This window comes from Heptranchias perlo, chromosome 42 (assembly GCF_035084215.1).
Source record: "Heptranchias perlo isolate sHepPer1 chromosome 42, sHepPer1.hap1, whole genome shotgun sequence".
In the NCBI taxonomy this organism is placed as follows: domain Eukaryota; kingdom Metazoa; phylum Chordata; class Chondrichthyes; order Hexanchiformes; family Hexanchidae; genus Heptranchias; species Heptranchias perlo.
Genome location: NC_090366.1, coordinates 6,198,430 through 6,223,654, shown reverse-complemented (window position 1 = coordinate 6,223,654; position 25,225 = coordinate 6,198,430). Strand labels below are relative to the sequence as shown.

The following is a 25,225-nucleotide window of genomic DNA, read 5'->3' as shown; positions in this document are numbered from 1 at the left end:
CAGGGAACACTGACGCACGGTAAATATAGAGAGAACACTGACGCACGGTAAATATACAGGGAAACCTGACACACGGTAAATATACAGGGATCACTGACGCACAGTAAATATCCAGGGAACACTGACGCACGGTAAATATACAGGGAAACCTGACACACGGTAAATATACAGGGATCACTGACGCACAGTAAATATACAGGGAACACTGACGCACGGTAAATATACAGGGAACACTGACGCACGGTAAATATACAGGGATCACTGACGCACGGCAAATATACAGGGAAACCTGACGCACGGTAAATATACAGAGAAACCTGACGCACGGTAAATATACAGGGAAACCTGACACACGATAAATATACAGAGAAACCTGACGCACGGTAAATATACAGAGAAACCTGACGCACGGTAAATATACAGGGAAACCTGACACACGGTAAATATACAGGGAACACTGACGCACGGTTAATATACAGGGAACACTGACACACTGTAAATATACAGGGAACACTGACGCACGGTAAATATACAGGGAACACTGACACACTGTAAATATACAGGGAACACTGACACACTGTAAATATACAGGGAACATTGACGCACGGTAAATATACAGGGAAACCTGACACACGTTATACATGCAGGGAAACCTGACGCACGGTAAATATACAGAGAAACCTGACGCACGGTAAATATACAGGGAAACCTGACGCACGGTAAATATACAGGGAAACCTGACGCACGGTAAATATCCAGGGAACACTGACGCACGGTAAATATACAGGGAAACCTGACGCACGGTAAATATCCAGGGAACATTGATGCACGGTAAATATCCAGTGAACACTGACGCACGGTAAATATACAGGGAACACTGACGCATGGTAAATATACAGGGAACACTGACGCACGGTAAATATACAGGGAAACCTGACGCACGGTAAATATACAGGGAACACTGACACACGGTGAATATACCGGGAACACTGACGCACGGTAAATATACAGGGAAACCTGACGCACGGTAAATATACAGGGAAACCTGACGCACGGTAAATATCCAGGGAACATTGATGCACGGTAAATATCCAGGGAACACTGACGCACGGTAAATATACAGGGAACACTGACGCATGGTAAATATACAGGGAACACTGACGCACGGTAAATATACAGGGAAACCTGACGCACGGTAAATATACAGGGAACACTGACACACGGTGAATAGACCGGGAACACTGACGCACGTTAAATATACAGAGAACACTGACGCACGGTAAATATACAGGGAACACTGACGCACGGTAAATATACAGAGAAACCTGACACACTGTAAATATACAGGGAAACCTGACGCACGGTAAATATCGAGGGAACACTGACGCACGGTAAATATACAGAGAAACCTGACGCACGGTAAATATACAGGGAAACCTGACGCACGGTAAATATCCAGGGAACACTGACGCACGGTAAATATACAGGGAACACTGACACACAGTAAATATACAGGGAAACCTGACACACGGTAAATATACAGAGAAACCTGACGCACGGTAAATATACAGGGAACACTGACGCACGGTAAATATACAGGGAAACCTGACGCACGGTAAATATACAGGGAACACAGACACACGGTGAATATACAGGGAACACTGACGCACGGTAAATATATCGGGAAACCTGATACACGGTAAATATACAGGGAACACTGACGCACGGCAAATATACAGGGAAACCTGACGCACGGTAAATATACAGGGAACACTGACGCACGGTAAATATACAGGGAAACCTGACGCACGGAAATATACAGGGAACACTGACGCACGGTAAATATACAGGGAAACCTGACACACGGTAAATATACAGAGAAACCTGACGCACGGTAAATATACAGGGAAACCTGACACACGATAAATATACAGAGAAACCTGACGCACGGTAAATATACAGAGAAACCTGACGCACGGTAAATATACAGGGAAACCTGACGCACGGTAAATATCCAGGGAACACTGACGCACGGTAAATATACAGAGAAACCTGACGCACGGTAAATATCCAGGGAACACTGACGCACGGTAAATATACAGGGAAACCTGACGCACGGTAAATATACAGTGAACACTGACGCATGGTAAATATACAGGGAACACTGACGCACGGTAAATATACAGGGAAACCTGACGCACGGTAAATATACAGGGAACACTGACACACGGTGAATATACAGGGAACACTGACGCACGTTAAATATACAGAGAACACTGACGCACGGTAAATATACAGGGAACACTGACGCACGGTAAATATACAGAGAAACCTGACACACTGTAAATATACAGGGAAACCTGACGCACGGTAAATATCGAGGGAACACTGACGCACGGTAAATATACAGAGAAACCTGACGCACGGTAAATATACAGGGAAACCTGACGCACGGTAAATATCCAGGGAACACTGACGCACGGTAAATATACAGGGAACACTGACACACAGTAAATATACAGGGAAACCTGACACACGGTAAATATACAGAGAAACCTGACGCATGGTAAATATACAGGGAACACTGACGCACGGTAAATATACAGGGAAACCTGACGCACGGTAAATATACAGGGAACACAGACACACGGTGAATCTACAGGGAACACTGACGCACGGTAAATATATCGGGAAACCTGATACACGGTAAATATACAGGGAACACTGACGCACGGCAAATATACAGGGAAACCTGACGCACGGTAAATATACAGGGAACACTGACGCACGGTAAATATACAGGGAAACCTGACGCACGGAAATATACAGGGAACACTGATGCACGGTAAATATACAGGGAAACCTGACACACGGTAAATATACAGAGAAACCTGACGCACGGTAAATATACAGGGAAACCTGACACACGATAAATATACAGAGAAACCTGACGAACGGTAAATATACAGAGAAACCTGACGCACGGTAAATATACAGGGAAACCTGACGCACGGTAAATATCCAGGGAACACTGACGCACGGTAAATATACAGAGAAACCTGACGCACGGTAAATATCCAGGGAACACTGACGCACGGTAAATATACAGGGAAACCTGACGCACGGTAAATATACAGTGAACACTGACGCATGGTAAATATACAGGGAACACTGACGCACGGTAAATGTACAGGGAAACCTGACGCACGGTAAATATACAGGGAACACTGACACACGGTGAATATACAGGGAACACTGACGCACGTTAAATATACAGAGAACACTGACGCACGGTAAATATACAGGGAAACCTGACGCACGGCAAATATAGAGGGAACACTGACGCACGGTAAATATACAGGGAAACCTGACGCACGGTAAATATACAGGGAAACCTGACGCACGGTAAATATCCAGGGAACATTGATGCACGGTAAATATCCAGGGAACACTGACGCACGGTAAATATACAGGGAACACTGACGCATGGTAAATATACAGGGAACACTGACGCACGGTAAATATACAGGGAAACCTGACGCACGGTAAATATACAGGGAACACTGACACACGGTGAATATACCGGGAACACTGACGCACGTTAAATATACAGAGAACACTGACGCACGGTAAATATACAGGGAACACTGACGCACGGTAAATATACAGAGAAACCTGACACACTGTAAATATACAGGGAAACCTGACGCACGGTAAATATCGAGGGAACACTGACGCACGGTAAATATACAGAGAAACCTGACGCACGGTAAATATACAGGGAAACCTGACGCACGGTAAATATCCAGGGAACACTGACGCATGGTAAATATACAGGGAACACTGACACACAGTAAATATACAGGGAAACCTGACACACGGTAAATATACAGAGAAACCTGACGCACGGTAAATATACAGGGAACACTGACGCACGGTAAATATACAGGGAAACCTGACACACGATAAATATACAGAGAAACCTGACGCACGGTAAATATCCAGGGAACACTGACGCACGGTAAATATACAGGGAAACCTGACGCACGGTAAATATACAGTGAACACTGACGCATGGTAAATATACAGGGAACACTGACGCACGGTAAATATACAGGGAAACCTGACGCACGGTAAATATACAGGGAACACTGACACACGGTGAATATACAGGGAACACTGACGCACGGTAAATATACAGGGAAACCTGACGCACGGTAAATATACAGGGAACACAGACACACGGTGAATATACAGGGAACACTGACGCACGGTAAATATATCGGGAAACCTGATACACGGTAAATATACAGGGAACACTGACGCACGGCAAATATACAGGGAAACCTGACGCACGGTAAATATACAGGGAACACTGACGCACGGTAAATATACAGGGAAACCTGACGCACGGAAATATACGGGGAACACTGATGCACGGTAAATATACAGGGAAACCTGACACACGGTAAATATACAGAGAAACCTGACGCACGGTAAATATACAGGGAAACCTGACACACGATAAATATACAGAGAAACCTGACGCACGGTAAATATACAGAGAAACCTGACGCACGGTAAATATACAGGGAAACCTGACGCACGGTAAATATCCAGGGAACACTGACGCACGGCAAATATACAGAGAAACCTGACGCACGGTAAATATCCAGGGAACACTGACGCACGGTAAATATACAGGGAAACCTGACGCACGGTAAATATACAGTGAACACTGACGCATGGTAAATATACAGGGAACACTGACGCACGGTAAATATACAGGGAAACCTGACGCACGGTAAATATACAGGGAACACTGACACACGGTGAATATACAGAGAAACCTGACACACTGTAAATATACAGGGAAACCTGACGCACGGTAAATATCGAGGGAACACTGACGCACGGTAAATATACAGAGAAACCTGACGCACGGTAAATATACAGGGAAACCTGACGCACGGTAAATATCCAGGGAACACTGACGCATGGTAAATATACAGGGAACACTGACACACAGTAAATATACAGGGAAACCTGACACACGGTAAATATACAGAGAAACCTGACACACTGTAAATATACAGGGAAACCTGACGCACGGTAAATATCGAGGGAACACTGACGCACGGTAAATATACAGAGAAACCTGACGCACGGTAAATATACAGGGAAACCTGACGCACGGTAAATATCCAGGGAACACTGACGCATGGTAAATATACAGGGAACACTGACACACAGTAAATATACAGGGAACACTGACGCACGGTAAATATACAGAGAAACCTGACACACTGTAAATATACAGGGAAACCTGACGCACGGTAAATATCGAGGGAACACTGACGCACGGTAAATATACAGAGAAACCTGACGCACGGTAAATATACAGGGAAACCTGACGCACGGTAAATATCCAGGGAACACTGACGCATGGTAAATATACAGGGAACACTGACACACAGTAAATATACAGGGAAACCTGACACACGGTAAATATACAGAGAAACCTGACGCACGGTAAATATACAGGGAACACTGACGCACGGTAAATATACAGGGAAACCTGACACACGATAAATATACAGAGAAACCTGACGCACGGTAAATATCCAGGGAACACTGACGCACGGTAAATATACAGGGAAACCTGACGCACGGTAAATATACAGTGAACACTGACGCATGGTAAATATACAGGGAACACTGACGCACGGTAAATATACAGGGAAACCTGACGCACGGTAAATATACAGGGAACACTGACACACGGTGAATATACAGGGAACACTGACGCACGGTAAATATACAGGGAAACCTGACGCACGGTAAATATACAGGGAACACAGACACACGGTGAATATACAGGGAACACTGACGCACGGTAAATATATCGGGAAACCTGATACACGGTAAATATACAGGGAACACTGACGCACGGCAAATATACAGGGAAACCTGACGCACGGTAAATATACAGGGAACACTGACGCACGGTAAATATACAGGGAAACCTGACGCACGGAAATATACAGGGAACACTGATGCACGGTAAATATACAGGGAAACCTGACACACGGTAAATATACAGAGAAACCTGACGCACGGTAAATATACAGGGAAACCTGACACACGATAAATATACAGAGAAACCTGACGCACGGTAAATATACAGAGAAACCTGACGCACGGTAAATATACAGGGAAACCTGACGCACGGTAAATATCCAGGGAACACTGACGCACGGTAAATATACAGAGAAACCTGACGCACGGTAAATATCCAGGGAACACTGACGCACGGTAAATATACAGGGAAACCTGTCGCACGGTAAATATACAGTGAACACTGACGCATGGTAAATATACAGGGAACACTGACGCACGGTAAATATACAGGGAAACCTGACGCACGGTAAATATACAGGGAACACTGACACACGGTGAATATACAGGGAACACTGACGCACGTTAAATATACAGAGAACACTGACGCACGGTAAATATACAGGGAAACCTGACGCACGGCAAATATAGAGGGAACACTGACGCACGGTAAATATACAGGGAACACTGACACACAGTAAATATACAGGGAAACCTGACACACGGTAAATATACAGAGAAACCTGACGCACGGTAAATATGCAGGGAAACCTGACGCACGGTAAATATACAGGGAACACTGACGCACGGTAAATATAGAGAGAACACTGACGCACGGTAAATATACAGGGAAACCTGACACACGGTATAGAAACAGGGATCACTGACGCACGGTAAATATACAGGGAAACCTGACACACGGTAAATATACAGGGATCACTGACGCACAGTAAATATACAGGGAACACTGACGCACGGTAAATATACAGGGAACACTGACGCACGGTAAATATACAGGGATCACTGACGCACGGCAAATATACAGGGAAACCTGACGCACGGTAAATATACAGAGAAACCTGACGCACGGTGAATATACAGGGAAACCTGACACACGATAAATATACAGAGAAACCTGACGCACGGTAAATATACAGAGAAACCTGACGCACGGTAAATATACAGGGAAACCTGACGCACGGTAAATATACAGGGAAACCTGACGCACGGGAAATATCCAGGGAACACTGACGCACGGTAAATATACAGGGAAACCTGACGCACGGTAAATATCCAGGGAACACTGACGCACGGTAAATATACAGGGAACACTGACGCATGGTAAATATCCAGGGAACACTGATGCACGGTAAATATCCAGGGAACACTGACGCACGGTAAATATACAGGGAACACTGACGCATGGTAAATATACAGGGAACACTGACGCACAGTAAATATACAGGGAAACCTGACGCACGGTAAATATACAGGGAACACTGACACACGGTGAATATACCGGGAACACTGACGCACGGTAAATATACAGGGAAACCTGACGCACGGTAAATATACAGGGAAACCTGACGCACGGTAAATATCCAGGGAACATTGATGCACGGTAAATATCCAGGGAACACTGACGCACGGTAAATATACAGGGAACACTGACGCATGGTAAATATACAGGGAACACTGACGCACGGTAAATATACAGGGAAACCTGACGCACGGTAAATATACAGGGAACACTGACACACGGTGAATATACCGGGAACACTGACGCACGTTAAATATACAGAGAACACTGACGCACGGTAAATATACAGGGAACACAGACGCACGGTAAATATACAGAGAAACCTGACACACTGTAAATATACAGGGAAACCTGACGCACGGTAAATATCGAGGGAACACTGACGCACGGTAAATATACAGAGAAACCTGACGCACGGTAAATATACAGGGAAACCTGACGCACGGTAAATATCCAGGGAACACTGACGCATGGTAAATATACAGGGAACACTGACACACAGTAAATATACAGGGAAACCTGACACACGGTAAATATACAGAGAAACCTGACGCACGGTAAATATACAGGGAACACTGACGCACGGTAAATATACAGGGAAACCTGACACACGATAAATATACAGAGAAACCTGACGCACGGTAAATATCCAGGGAACACTGACGCACGGTAAATATACAGGGAAACCTGACGCACGGTAAATATACAGTGAACACTGACGCATGGTAAATATACAGGGAACACTGACGCACGGTAAATATACAGGGAAACCTGACGCACGGTAAATATACAGGGAACACTGACACACGGTGAATATACAGGGAACACTGACGCACGTTAAATAGACAGAGAACACTGACGCACGGTAAATATACAGGGAAACCTGACGCACGGCAAATATACAGGGAACACTGACGCACGGTAAATATACAGGGAACACTGACACACAGTAAATATACAGGGAAACCTGACGCACGGTAAATATACAGTGAACACTGACGCATGGTAAATATACAGGGAACACTGACGCACGGTAAATATACAGGGAAACCTGACGCACGGTAAATATACAGGGAACACTGACACACGGTGAATATACAGGGAACACTGACGCACGTTAAATATACAGAGAACACTGACGCACGGTAAATATACAGGGAAACCTGACGCACGGCAAATATACAGGGAACACTGACGCACGGTAAATATACAGGGAACACTGACACACAGTAAATATACAGGGAAACCTGACACACGGTAAATATACAGAGAAACCTGACGCACGGTAAATATGCAGGGAAACCTGACGCACGGTAAATATACAGGGAACACTGACGCACGGTAAATATAGAGAGAACACTGACGCACGGTAAATATACAGGGAAACCTGACACACGGTATATATACAGGGATCACTGACGCACGGTAAATATACAGGGAAACCTGACACACGGTAAATATACAGGGATCACTGACGCACAGTAAATATACAGGGAACACTGACGCACGGTAAATATACAGGGAACACTGACGCACGGTAAATATACAGGGATCACTGACGCACGGCAAATATACAGGGAAACCTGACGCACGGTAAATATACAGAGAAACCTGACGCACGGTAAATATACAGGGAAACCTGACACACGATAAATATACAGAGAAACCTGACGCACGGTAAATATACAGAGAAACCTGACGCACGGTAAATATACAGGGAAACCTGACGCACGGTAAATATACAGGGAAACCTGACGCACGGTAAATATCCAGGGAACACTGACGCACGGTAAATATACAGGGAAACCTGACGCACGGTAAATATCCAGGGAACATTGATGCACGGTAAATATCCAGGGAACACTGACGCACGGTAAATATACAGGGAACACTGACGCATGGTAAATATACAGGGAACACTGACGCACGGTAAATATACAGGGAAACCTGACGCACGGTAAATATACAGGGAACACTGACACACGGTGAATATACCGGGAACACTGACGCACGGTAAATATACAGGGAAACCTGACGCACGGTAAATATACAGGGAAACCTGACGCACGGTAAATATCCAGGGAACATTGATGCACGGTAAATATCCAGGGAACACTGACGCACGGTAATTATACAGGGAACACTGACGCATGGTAAATATACAGGGAACACTGACGCACGGTAAATATACAGGGAAACCTGACGCACGGTAAATATACAGGGAACACTGACACACGGTGAATATACCGGGAACACTGACGCACGTTAAATATACAGAGAACACTGACGCACGGTAAATATACAGGGAACACTGACGCACGGTAAATATACAGAGAAACCTGACACACTGTAAATATACAGGGAAACCTGACGCACGGTAAATATCGAGGGAACACTGACGCACGGTAAATATACAGAGAAACCTGACGCACGGTAAATATACAGGGAAACCTGACGCACGGTAAATATCCAGGGAACACTGACGCACGGTAAATATACAGGGAACACTGACACACAGTAAGTATACAGGGAAACCTGACACACGGTAAATATACAGAGAAACCTGACGCACGGTAAATATACAGGGAACACTGACGCACGGTAAATATACAGGGAAACCTGACACACGATAAATATACAGAGAAACCTGACGCACGGTAAATATACAGGGAACACTGACGCACGGTAAATATACAGGGAAACCTGACACACGATAAATATACAGGGAACACTGACGCACGGTAAATATACAGGGAAACCTGACGCACGGTAAATATACAGGGAACACTGACGCACGGTAAATATACAGGGAAACCTGACGCACGGTAAATATACAGGGAACACTGACGCACGATAAATATACAGGGAACACTGACGCATGGTAAATATACAGGGAAACCTGACGCACGGTAAATATACAGGGAACACTGACGCACGATAAATATACAGGGAACACTGACGCACGGTAAATATACAGGGAAACCTGACGCACGGTAAACATACAGGGAACACTGACGCACTGTAAATTTACAGGGAACACTGACGCACGGTAAATATACAGGGAACACTGACGCACGGTAAATATACAGGGAACACTGACGCACGGTAAATATACAGGGAAACCTGACGCACGGTAAATATACAGGGAACACTGACACACAGTAAATATACAGGGAAACCTGACACACGGTAAATATACAGAGAAACCTGACGCACGGTAAATATACAGGGAACACTGACGCACGGTAAATATACAGGGAAACCTGACACACGATAAATATACAGAGAAACCTGACGCACGGTAAATATACAGGGAACACTGACGCACGGTAAATATACAGGGAAACCTGACACACGATAAATATACAGGGAACACTGACGCACGGTAAATATACAGGGAAACCTGACGCACGGTAAATATACAGGGAACACTGACGCACGGTAAATATACAGGGAAACCTGACGCACGGTAAATATACAGGGAACACTGACGCACGATAAATATACAGGGAACACTGACGCATGGTAAATATACAGGGAAACCTGACGCACGGTAAATATACAGGGAACACTGACGCACGATAAATATACAGGGAACACTGACGCACGGTAAATATACAGGGAAACCTGACGCACGGTAAACATACAGGGAACACTGACGCACTGTAAATATACAGGGAACACTGACACACTGTAAATTTACAGGGAACACTGACGCACAGTAAATATACAGGGAACACTGACGCACTGTAAATATACAGGGAACACTGACGCACGGTAAATATACAGGGAACACTGACGCACGGTAAATATACAGGGAACACTGACGCACGGTAAATTTTCAGGTAAACCTGACGCACGGTAAATATACAGGGAACACTGACACACTGTAAATATACAGGGAACACTGACGCACGGTAAATTTTCAGAGAAACCTGACGCACGGTAAATATACAGGGAACACTGACACACTGTAAATATACAGGGAACACTGACGCACGGCAAATATACAGGGAACAGTGACGCACGGTTAATATACAGGGAAACCTGACACACGGTAAATATACAGGGAACACTGACGCACGGTTAATATACGGGGAACACTGACACACTGTAAATATACAGGGAACACTGACGCACGGTAAATATACAGGGAACACTGACACACTGTAAATATACAGGGAACACTGACACACTGTAAATATACAGGGAACATTGACGCACGGTAAATATACAGGGAAACCTGACACACGGTAAATATACAGGGAAACCTGACACACGATAAATATACAGAGAAACCTGACGCACGGTAAATATACAGAGAAACCTGACGCACGGTAAATATACAGGGAAACCTGACGCACGGTAAATATCCAGGGAACACTGACGCACGGTAAATATACAGAGAAACCTGACGCACGGTAAATATCCAGGGAACACTGACGCACGGTAAATATACAAGGAAACCTGACGCACGGTAAATAGACAGGGAACACTGACGCATGGTAAATATACAGGGAACACTGACGCACGGTAAATATACAGGGAAACCTGACGCACGGTAAATATACAGGGAACACAGACACACGGTGAATATACAGGGAACACTGACGCACGGTAAATATATCGGGAAACCTGATACACGGTAAATATACAGGGAACACTGACACACGGTAAATATACAGGGAACACTGACACACGGTAAATATACAGAGAAACCTGACACACGGTAAATATACAGAGAAACCTGACGCACGGTAAATATACAGGGAACACTGACACACGGTAAATATACAGGGAACACTGACACACGGTAAATATACAGGGAAACCTGACGCACGGTAAATATCCAGGGAACTCTGACGCACGGTAAATATACAGAGAAACCTGACGCACGGTAAATATACAGGGAACACTGACGCACGGTAAATATACAGGGAACACTGACGCACGGTAAATATACAGGGAACACTGACGCACGGTAAATATACAGAGAAACCTGACGCCCGGTAAATATACAGTGATCACTGACGCACGGCAAATATACAGGGAACACTGACGCACGGTAAATATACAGAGAAACCTGACGCACGGTAAATATACAGGGAACACTGACGCACGGCAAATATACAGGGAACACTGACGCACGGTAAATATACAGGGAACACTGACGCACGGCAAATATACAGGGAACACTGACGCACGGTAAATATACAGGGAACACTGACGCAGGCAAATATACAGGGAACACTGACGCACAGTAAATATACAGGGAACACTGACGCACGGTAAATATACAGAGAAACCTGACGCACGGTAAATATACAGTGATCACTGACGCACGGCAAATATACAGGGAACACTGACGCACGGCAAATATACAGGGAACACTGACGCACGGTAAATATACAGGGAACACTGACGCACGGTAAATATACAGCGAAACCTGACGCACGGTAAATTTCCAGGGAACACTGACGCAAGTTATATATTTCGGGAACACTGACGCACGGTAAATATACAAGGAACACTGACGCACGGTAAATATACAGGGAACACTGACGCACGGCAAATATACAGGGAAACCTGACGCACGGTAAATATACAGGGAACACTGACGCACGGTAAATATACAGGGAAACCTGACGCACGGAAATATACAGGGAACACTGACGCACGGTAAATATACAGGGAAACCTGACACACGGTAAATATACAGAGAAACCTGACGCACGGTAAATATACAGGGAAACCTGACACACGATAAATATACAGAGAAACCTGACGCACGGTAAATATACAGAGAAACCTGACGCACGGTAAATATACAGGGAAACCTGACGCACGGTAAATATCCAGGGAACACTGACGCATGGTAAATATACAGAGAAACCTGACGCACGGTAAATATCCAGGGAACACTGACGCACGGTAATTATACAGGGAAACCTGACACACGGTAAATATACAGGGAACACTGACGCATGGTAAATATACAGGGAACACTGACGCACGGTAAATATACAGGGAAACCTGACGCACGGTAAATATACAGGGAACACTGACACACGGTGAATATACAGGGAACACTGACGCACGTTAAATATACAGAGAACACTGACGCACGGTAAATATACAGGGAAACCTGACGCACGGCAAATATACAGGGAACACTGACGCACGGTAAATATACAGGGAACACTGACACACAGTAAATATACAGGGAAACCTGACACACGGTAAATATACAGGGAAACCTGACGCACGGTAAATATGCAGGGAAACCTGACGCACGGTAAATATACAGGGAACACTGACGCACGGTAAATATACAGAGAACACTGACGCACGGTAAATATAGAGAGAACACTGACGCACGGTAAATATACAGGGAAACCTGACACACGGTATATATACAGGGATCACTGACGCACGGTAAATATACAGGGAAACCTGACACACGGTAAATATACAGGGATCACTGACGCACAGTAAATATACAGGGAACACTGACGCACGGTAAATATACAGGGAAACCTGACACACGGTAAATATACAGGGATCACTGACGCACAGTAAATATACAGGGAACACTGACGCACGGTAAATATACAGGGAACACTGACGCACGGTAAATATACAGGGATCACTGACGCACGGCAAATATACAGGGAAACCTGACGCACGGTAAATATACAGAGAAACCTGACGCACGGTAAATATGCAGGGAAACCTGACACACGATAAATATACAGAGAAACCTGACGCACGGTAAATATACAGAGAAACCTGACGCACGGTAAATATACAGGGAAAACTGACGCACGGTAAATATACAGGGAACACTGACACACGGTGAATATACCGGGAACACTGACGCACGGTAAATATACAGGGAAACCTGACGCACGGTAAATATACAGGGAAACCTGACGCACGGTAAATATCCAGGGAACATTGATGCACGGTAAATATCCAGGGAACACTGACGCACGGTAAATATACAGGGAACACTGACGCACGGTAAATATACAGGGAACACTGACACACGGTGAATATACCGGGAACACTGACGCACGTTAAATATACAGAGAACACTGACGCACGGTAAATATACAGGGAACACTGACGCACGGTAAATATACAGAGAAACCTGACACACTGTAAATATACAGGGAAACCTGACGCACGGTAAATATCGAGGCAACACTGACGCACGGTAAATATGCAGAGAAACCTGACGCACGGTAAATATACAGGGAAACCTGACGCACGGTAAATATCCAGGGAACACTGACGCACGGTAAATATACAGGGAACACTGACACACAGTAAATATACAGGGAAACCTGACGCACGGTAAATATACAGGGAACACTGACGCACGGTAAATATACAGAGAAACCTGACACACTGTAAATATACAGGGAAACCTGGCGCACGGTAAATATCGAGGGAACACTGACGCACGGTAAATATACAGAGAAACCTGACGCACGGTAAATATACAGGGAAACCTGACGCACGGTAAATATCCATGGAACACTGACGCACGGTAAATATACAGGGAACACTGACACACAGTAAATATACAGGGAAACCTGACACACGGTAAATATACAGAGAAACCTGACGCACGGTAAATATACAGGGAAACCTGACGCACGGTAAATATACAGGGAACACTGACGCACGGTAAATATACAGGGAAACCTGACGCACGGTAAATATACAGAGAACACTGACGCACGGTAAATATACAGGGAAACCTGACACACGGTAAATATGCAGGGATCACTGACGCACAGTAAATATGCAGGGAACACTGACGCACGGTAAATATATAGGGATCACTGACACACGGTAAATATACAGGGAAACCTGACGCACGGTAAATATACAGGGAACACTGACACACGGTAAATATACAGGGAACACTGACACACGGTAAATATACAGGGAACACTGATGCACGGTAAATATACAGAGAAACCTGACGCACGGTAAATATACAGAGAACACTGACGCACGGTAAATATACAGGGAACACTGATGCACGGTAAATATACAGGGAACACTGATGCACGGTAAATATACAGGGAACACTGATGCACGGTAAATATACAGGGAAACCTGGCGCACGGTAAATATACAGGGAACACTGACGCACGGTAAATATACAGGGTAACCTGACACACGATAAATATACAGAGAAACCTGACGCACGGTAAATATACAGGGAACACTGACGCACGGTAAATATACAGGGAAACCTGACACACGATAAATATACAGGGAACACTGACGCACGGTAAATATACAGGGAAACCTGACGCACGGTAAATATACAGGGAACACTGACGCACGGTAAATATACAGGGAAACCTGACGCACGGTAAATATACAGGGAACACTGACGCACGATAAATATACAGGGAACACTGACGCATGGTAAATATACAGGGAAACCTGACGCACAGTAAATATACAGGGAACACTGACGCACGATAAATATACAGGGAACACTGACGCACGGTAAATATACAGGGAAACCTGACGCACGGTAAACATACAGGGAACACTGACGCACTGTAAATATACAGGGAACACTGGCACACTGTAAATATACAGGGAACACTGACGCACGGTAAATATACAGGGAACACTGACGCACTGTAAATATACAGGGAACACTGACGCACGGTAAATATACAGGGAACACTGACGCACGGTAAATATACAGTGAACACTGACGCACGGTAAATTTTCAGGGAAACCTGACGCACGGTAAATATACAGGGAACACTGACACACTGTAAATATACAGGGAACACTGACGCACGGTAAATTTTCAGGGAAACCTGACGCACGGTAAATATACAGGGAACACTGACGCACGGTAAATATACAGGGAACACTGACGCACGGCAAATATACAGGGAACACTGACGCACGGTTAATGTACAGGGAAACCTGACACACGGTAAATATACAGGGAACACTGACGCACGGTTAATATACAGGGAACACTGACACACTGTAAATATACAGGGAACACTGACGCACGGTAAATATACAGGGAACACTGACACACTGTAAATATACAGGGAACACTGACACACTGTAAATATACAGGGAACACTGACGCACGGTCAATATACAGGGAACACTGACACACTGTAAATATACAGGGAACATTGACGCACGGTAAATATACAGGGAAACCTGACACACGTTATTCATGCAGGGAAACCTGACGCACGGTAAATATCCGTGGAACACTTGAACAGAGTGAATAATTTGGGGACAACTGGGACAGAGTCAATATACTGGAAACATTGAAACAGGGCAAATACACTGGGAATGCTTGAAGAGAATGAATACACAGGGAACAGTGGGCTACAATGCATATCGTAACTGGGAGAAAATAAATATACTATGAACACTTGGAGAGAGAGATTACACTGTGAACACTGGGAGACAGTAAATTCACTGGGAACACTGAAACATAGTCAATATACAGAGACTGCATAAATACCAGAAATGGGTAAAATACTGAACACTTGAGAGTGAATACACTGGGAACACAGGGGGAGAGTAAATATACTGGGAACACAGGGACAGAGTAAATATACAGGGATCAGAGGGAGAGAGTACATATACTGGAAACACTGGGAGAGAGTAAATATACTGGGAACACTGGGAGAGAGTAAATATACTGGGAACACTGGGAGAGAGTAAATATGCTGGGAACACTGTGAGAGAGTAAATATACTGGGAACACTGGGAGAGAGTAAATATACTGGGAACACTGGGAGAGAGTAAATACACTGGGAACACTGTGAGAGAGTAAATATACTGGGAACACTGGGAGAGAGTAAATATACTGGGAACACTGTGAGAGAGTAAATACACTGGAAACACTGAACCAGGGTAAACACACAGGGAACAAGTGAAGAGAGTTCAATTCACTGGGAACACTGGGAGACAATAATAACACAGGGAATACTGGGAGAGAATCAATACACTGGGAATACTTGAAGAGAAACTGGGAAAACTTGGAGAGTGAATACAGTGGGAACACTGGGAGACAATAAATACACTGGGTAGACTTGAAGAGATTGAATAAAGTGGGAAAATAGGCAGACAGTAAATACACTGGGAAAACTGGGAAATGGTGAATACACTGGCAACACCGGGAGAGAAATGCACTGGGAACATGGCGTACTAAAGGAAGTGGCTCTGCACACCTCCCTCTAGAAACTTTTGGTTTCCCTTTAATGTTACCCAGTTTTGGGCACCGCACTTTAGGAAAGATGTGAAGGCCTTAGAGTGGGATTTACTAGAATGATCCCAGGGATGAGGGACTTTAGTTACGTGGATAGACTGGAGAAGCTGGGATTGTTCTCCTTGGAACAGAGACGGTTGCGAGGAGATTTGATCGAGGTTTTCAAAATCATGAAGGGTCCAGACAGAGTAGATCGGGAGAAACTGTTCCCATTGGCGGAAGGGTCAAGAACCAGAGGGCATGGATTTAAGGTGATTGGCAAAAGAACCAAAGGCGACATGAGGAAAAACTTATTTACACAGCGAGTGTTTAGGATCTGGAATGCACTGCCCGAGGGGGTGGTGGAGGCAGATTCAATCATGGCCTTCAAAAGGGAACTGGATAAGTACTTGAAAGGAAAAAATTTGCAGGGCTACGGGGATAGGGCGGGGGAGTGGGACTGGCTGGATTATTCGTGTCTCGAGTCGGCACGGAATCGATGGGCCAAATGGCCTCCCTCTGTGCTGTAACCTTTCTATGATTCCTATGATCTTATGGCACACAGATCGACCTGCTTGCACTCTGTTACACAACTCAAACCATTTCTCCCTTTGCTCCTCTCATTCAGGTTTCCCCTCACCCGACCGGTTTGAACGTCCCGGTGTCACAAGGCACAAACAGCCTGAGCACAACAGGTAAAGGAACGGGTTAATTCTGCATCAGGGTGTGGGACTGGGACAGGGTGTGGGACTGGGACAGGGTGTGGGACTGGGACAGGGTGCGGGACTGGGACAGGGTGTGGGACCGGGACAGGGTGTGGGACTGGGACAGGGTGTGGGAATGGGACAGGGTGCGGGACTGGGACAGGGTGCGGGAATGGGACAGGGTGTGGGACCGGGACAGGGTGTGGGACCGGGACAGGGTGTGGGAATGGGACAGGGTGCGGGAATGGGACAGAGTGCGGGACTGGGACAGGGTGCGGGAATGGGACAGGGTGCGGGACTGGGACAGGGTGCGGGAATGGGACAGGGTGCGGGAATGGGACAGGGTGCGGGACTGGGACAGGGTGCGGGAATGGGACAGGGTGTGGGACCGGGACAGGGTGTGGGAATGGGACAGGGTGCGGGAATGGGACAGGGTGCGGGACTGGGACAGGGTGCGGGACTGGGACAGGGTGCGGGACCGGGACAGGGTGCGGGAATGGGACGGGGTGCGGGAATGGGACGGGGTGCGGGAATGGGACGGGCTGCGGGACCGGGACGGGGTGCGGGAATGGGACGGGGTGCAGGAATGGGACAGGGTGTGGGACCGGGACAGGGTGCGGGACCGGGACAGGGTGCGAGAATGGGACGGGGTGCGGGAATGGGACGGGGTGCGGGAATGGGACAGGGTGTGGGACAGGGTGCGGGAATGGGACGGGGTGCGGGAATGGGATGGGGTGCGGGAATGGGACTGGGTGCGGGAATGGGACGGGGTGCGGGAATGGGACGGGGTGCGGGAATGGGACGGGGTGCGGGAATGGGACGGGCTGCGGGACCGGGACGGGGTGCGGGAATGGGACGGGGTGCAGGAATGGGACAGGGTGTGGGACCGGGACAGGGTGCGGGACCGGGACAGGGTGCGAGAATGGGACGGGGTGCGGGAATGGGACGGGGTGCGGGAATGGGACAGGGTGTGGGACCGGGACAGGGTGTGGGACCGGGACAGGGTGCGGGAATGGGACAGAGTGCGGGACTGGGACAGGGTGCGGGACTGGGACAGGGCGCGGGAATGGGACAGGGTGTGGGACCGGGACAGAGTGCGGGAATGGGACAGGGTGCGGGAATGGGACAGGGTGCGGGACCGGGACAGGGTGCGGGACCGGGACAGGGTGCGGGACCGGGACGGGGTGCGGGAATGGGACGGGGTGCGGGAATGGGACGGCGTGCGGGAATGGGACGGGGTGCGGGAATGGGACGGGGTGCGGGACCGGGACAGGGTGCGGGACCGGGATAGAGTGCGGGAATGGGACAGGGTGCGGGACCGGGACATGGTGTGGGAATGGGACAGGGTGCGGGAATGGGACAGGATGCGGGACCGGGACAGGGTGCGGGACCGGGACAGGGTGCGGGAATGGGACGGGGTGCGGGAATGGGACGGGGTGCGGGAATGGGACGGGGTGCGGGAATGGGACGGGGTGCGGGAATGGGACGGGGTGCGGGAATGGGAAGGGGTGCGGGACCGGGACGGGGTGCGGGAATGGGACCGGGTGCGGGAATGGGACAGGGTGCGGGACCGGGACAGGGTGCGGGACCGGGACAGGGTGCGGGACCGGGACAGGGTGCGGGAATGGGACAGAGTGCGCGACAGGGACAGGGTGCGGGACTGGGACAGGGTGCGGGACTGGGACAGGGTGCGGGACTGGGACAGGGTGCGGGACTGGGACAGGGTGCGGGAATGGGACAGGGTGTGGGACCGGGACAGAGTGCGGGAATGGGACAGGGTGCGGGAATGGGACAGGGTGCGGGAATGGGACAGGGTGCGGGACTGGGACAGGGTGCGGGACTGGGACAGGGTGCGGGAATGGGACAGGGTGCGGGACCGGGACAGGGTGCGGGACCGGGACAGGGTGCGGGACCGGGACAGGGTGCGGGAATGGGACAGGGTGTGGGACCGGGACAGGGTGCGGGACCGGGACAGGGTGCGGGAATGGGACGGGGTGCGGGACCGGGACGGGGTGCGGGAATGGGACGGGGTGCGGGAATGGGACGGGGTGCGGGAATGGGACGGGGTGCGGGAATGGGACGGGGTGCGGGACCGGGACAGGGTGCGGGACCGGGATAGAGTGCGGGAATGGGACAGGGTGTGGGACCGGGACATGGTGTGGGAATGGGACAGGGTGCGGGACCGGGACAGGGTGCGGGACTGGGACAGGGTGCGGGACTGGGACAGGGTGCGGGACTGGGACAGGGTGCGGGAATGGGACAGGGTGCGGGACTGGGACAGGGTGCGGGACGGGGACAGGGTGCGGGACCGGGACAGGGTGCGGGACCGGGACAGGGTGCGGGACCGGGACAGGGTGCGGGAATGGGACAGGGTGTGGGACCGGGACAGGGTGCGGGACCGGGACAGGGTGCGGGAATGGGACGGGGTGCGGGACCGGGACGGGGTGCGGGAATGGGACGGGGTGCGGGAATGGGACGGGGTGCGGGAATGGGACGGGGTGCGGGAATGGGACAGGGTGCGGGACGGGGACAGGGTGCGGGACCGGGACAGGGTGCGGGAATGGGACAGGGTGTGGGACCGGGACAGGGTGCGGGAATGGGACAGGGTGCGGGACCGGGACAGGGTGCGGGAATGGGACGGGGTGCGGGAATGAGACGGGGTGCGGGAATGAGACGGAGTGCGGGAATGGGACGGGGTGCGGGACCGGGACGGGGTGCGGGAATGGGACGGGGTGCGGGACCGGGACGGGGTGCGGGAATGGGACGGGGTGCGGGAATGGGATGGGGTGCGGGACCGGGACGGGGTGCGGGAATGGGACAGGGTGTGGGACCGGGACAGGGTGCGGGAATGGGACGGGGTGCGGGACCGGGACGGGGTGCGGGAATGGGACGGGGTGCGGGACCGGGACGGGGTGCGGGAATGGGACGGGGTGCGGGAATGGGACGGGGTGCGGGACCGGGACGGGGTGCGGGAATGGGACGGGGTGCGGGAATGGGACAGGGTGCGGGAATGGGTGCGGGAATGGGACGGGGTGCGGGAATGGGACGGGGTGCGGGAATGGGACGGGGTGCGGGACCGGGACGGGGTGCGGGAATGGGACAGGGTGCGGGAATGGGACAGGGTACGGGACGGGGACAGGGAGCGGGACCGGGACAGGGTGCGGGAATGGGACAGGGTGTGGGACCGGGACAGGGTGCGGGAATGGGACAGGGTGCGGGACCGGGACAGGGTGCGGGAATGGGACGGGGTGCGGGAATGGGACGGGGTGCGGGAATGGGACGGGGTGCGGGACCGGGACGGGGTGCGGGAATGGGACGGGGTGCGGGAATGGGACGGGGTGCGGGACCGGGACAGGGTGCGGGACCGGGACGGGGTGCGGGAATGGGACGGGGTGCGGGAATGGGACGGGGTGCGGGACCGGGACAGGGTGCGGGAATGGGACGGGGTGCGGGACCGGGACGGGGTGCGGGAATGGGACGGGGTGCGGGAATGGGACGGGGTGCGGGAATGGGACGGGGTGCGGGACCGGGACAGGGTGCGGGAATGGGACGGGGTGCGGGACCGGGACGGGGTGCGGGAATGGGACAGGGTGCGGGAATGGGACGGGGTGCGGGACCGGGACGGGGTGCGGGACCGGGACGGGGTGCGGGAACGGGACAGGGTGCGGGACCGGGGCAGGGTGCGGGACCGGTGCAGGGTGCGGGACCGGGACGGGGTGCGGGAATGGGACGGGGTGAGGGAACGGGACAGGGTGCGGGACCGGGACGGGGTGCGGGACCGGGACGGGGTGCGGGACCGGGACGGGGTGCGGGACCGGGACGGGGTGCGGGAATGGGACGGGGTGCGGGAATGGGACGGGGTGCGGGACCGGGACGGGGTGCGGGAATGGGACGGGGTGCGGGAATGGGACGGGGTGCGGGAATGGGACGGGGTACGGGAATGGGACGGGGTGCGGGAATGGGACGGTGTGCGGGACAGGGACGGGGTGCGGCAATGGGACGGGGTGCGGGACCGGGACGGGGTGCGGGAATGGGACAGGGTGTGGGACCGGGACAGGGTGCGGGAATGGGACAGGGTGTGGGACCGGGACAGGGTGCGGGAATGGGACGGGGTGCGGGACCGGGACGGGGTGCGGGAATGGGACGGGGAGCGGGACCGGGACGGGGTGCGGGAATGGGACGGGGTGCGGGAATGGGACGGGGTGCGGGAATGGGACGGGGTGCGGGACCGGGACGGGGTGCGGGAATGGGACGGTGTGCGGGACCGGGACGGGGTGCGGGAATGGGACGGGGTGCGGGACCCGGACGGGGTGCGGGAATGGGACGGGGTGCGGGAATGGGACGGGGTGCGGGAATGGGACGGGGTGCGGGAATGGGACGGGGTGCGGGAATGGGACGGGGTGCGGGAATGGGACGGGGTGCGGGAATGGGACGGGGTGCGGGAATGGGACGGGGTGCGGGAATGGGACGGGGTGCGGGAATGGGACGGGGTGCGGGACCGGGACGGGGTGCGGGAATGGGACAGGGTGCGGGAATGGGACAGGGTGCGGGAATGGGACGAGGTGCGGGAATGGGACAGGGTGCGGGACCGGGACGGGGTGCGGGAATGGGACAGGGTGTGGGACCGGGACAGGGTGCGGGAATGGGACGGGGTGCGGGACCGGGACGGGGTGCGGGAATGGGACGGGGTGCGGGACCGGGACGGGGTGCGGGAATGGGACAGGGTGTGGGACCGGGTCAGGGTGCGGGAATGGGACAGGGTGTGAGACCGGGACAGGGTGCGGGAATGGGACAGGGTGCGGGACCGGGATGGGGTGCGGGAATGGGACGGGGTGCGGGAATGGGACGGGGTGCGGGAATGGGACGGGGTGCGGGAATGGGACGGGGTGCGGGACCGGGACGGGGTGCGGGAATGGGACGGGGTGCGGGACCGGGACGGGGTGCGGGAATGGGACGGGGTGCGGGAATGGGATGGGGTGCGGGACCGGGACGGGGTGCGGGAATGGGACAGGGTGCGGGAATGGGACAGGGTGCGGGACCGGGACGGGGTGCGGGACCGGGACGGGGTGCGGGAACGGGACAGGGTGCGGGACCGGGGCAGGGTGCGGGACCGGTGCAGGGTGCGTGAATGGGACGGGGTGCGGGAATGGGACGGGGTGAGGGAACGGGACAGGGTGCGGGACCGGGACGGGGTGCGGGACCGGGACGGGGTGCGGGACCGGGACGGGGTGCGGGACCGGGACGGGGTGCGGGAATGGGACGGGGTGCGGGAATGGGACGGGGTGCGGGAATGGGACGGGGTGCGGGACCGGGACGGGGTGCGGGAATGGGACGGGGTGCGGGAACGGGACGGGGTGAGGGAACGGGACGGGGTGCGGGACCGGGACGGGGTGCGGGACCGGGACGGGGTGCGGGACCGGGACGGGGTGCGGGACCGGGACGGGGTGCGGGAATGGGACGGGGTGCGGGAATGGGACGGGGTGCGGGAATGGGACGGGGTGCGGGACCGGGACGGGGTGCGGGAATGGGACGGGGTGCGGGAATGGGACGGGGTGCGGGAATGGGACGGGGTGCGGGACCGGGACGGGGTGCGGGAATGGGACGGGGTGCGGGACCGGGACGGGGTGCGGGAATGGGACGGGGTGCGGGAATGGGACGGGGTGCGGGACCGGGACGGGGTGCGGGAATGGGACGGGGTGCGGGAATGGGACGGGGTGCGGGACCGGGACGGGGTGCGGGAACGGGACGGGGTGCGGGACCGGGACGGGGTGCGGGAATGGGACGGGGTGCGGGAACGGGACGGGGTGCGGGACCGGGACGGGGTGCGGGAATGGGACGGGGTGCGGGAATGGGACGGGGTGCGGGAATGGGACAGGGTGTGGGACCGGGACAGGGTGCGGGAATGGGACGGGGAGCGGGACCGGGACGGGGTGCGGGAATGGGACGGGGTGCGGGACCGGGACGGGGTGCGGGAATGGGACAGGGTGTGGGACCGGGACAGGGTGCGGGAATGGGACGGGGTGCGGGACCGGGACGGGGTGCGGGAATGGGACGGGGTGCGGGACCGGGACGGGGTGCGGGAATGGGACGGGGTGCGGGAATGGGACGGGGTGCGGGAATGGGACGGGGTGCGGGAATGGGACGGGGTGCGGGACCGGGACGGGGTGCGGGAATGGGACGGGGTGCTGGACCGGGACGGGGTGCGGGAATGGGACGGGGTGCGGGACCGGGACGGGGTGCGGGACCGGGACGGGGTGCGGGAATGGGACAGGGTGCGGGAATGGGTGCGGGAATGGGTGCGGGAATGGGACGGGGTGCGGGAATGGGACGGGGTGCGGGAATGGGATGGGGTGCGGGAATGGGACGGGGTGCGGGAATGGGACGGGGTGCGGGAATGGGACGGGGTGTGGGACCGGGACGGGGTGCGGGAATGGGACGGGGTGCGGGAATGGGACGGGGTGCGGGAATGGGACGGGGTGCGGGACCGGGACGGGGTGCGGGAATGGGACAGGGTGCGGGACCGGGACGGGGTGCGGGAATGGGACGGGGTGCGGGAATGGGACGGGGTGCGGGACCGGGACGGGGTGCGGGAATGGGACGGGGTGCGGGAATGGGATGGGGTGCGGGAATGGGACAGGGTGCGGGAATGGGACAGGGTGCGGGAATGGGACAGGGTGCGGGACCGGGACGGGGTGCGGGACCGGGACGGGGTGCGGGACCGGGACGGGGTGCGGGAACGGGACTGGGTGCGGGACCGGTGCAGGGTGCGTGAATGGGACGGGGTGCGGGAATGGGACGGGGTGCGAGAATGGGACA

General features: G+C 52.6%; 1 protein-coding gene across 1 annotated transcript in view; it reads left to right on the top strand.

Annotated features, from left to right (window-relative positions):
- The window catches only part of LOC137306166 (POU domain, class 2, transcription factor 2-like), a 565,364-nt gene that overhangs the window by 524,196 nt on the left and 15,943 nt on the right, over positions 1-25,225 (top strand). The window contains exon 13 of the mRNA XM_067975227.1: positions 18,334-18,400. Coding sequence (XP_067831328.1) covers positions 18,334-18,400 — 67 coding nt within the window. The remainder of the gene's footprint in view (positions 1-18,333; positions 18,401-25,225) is intronic.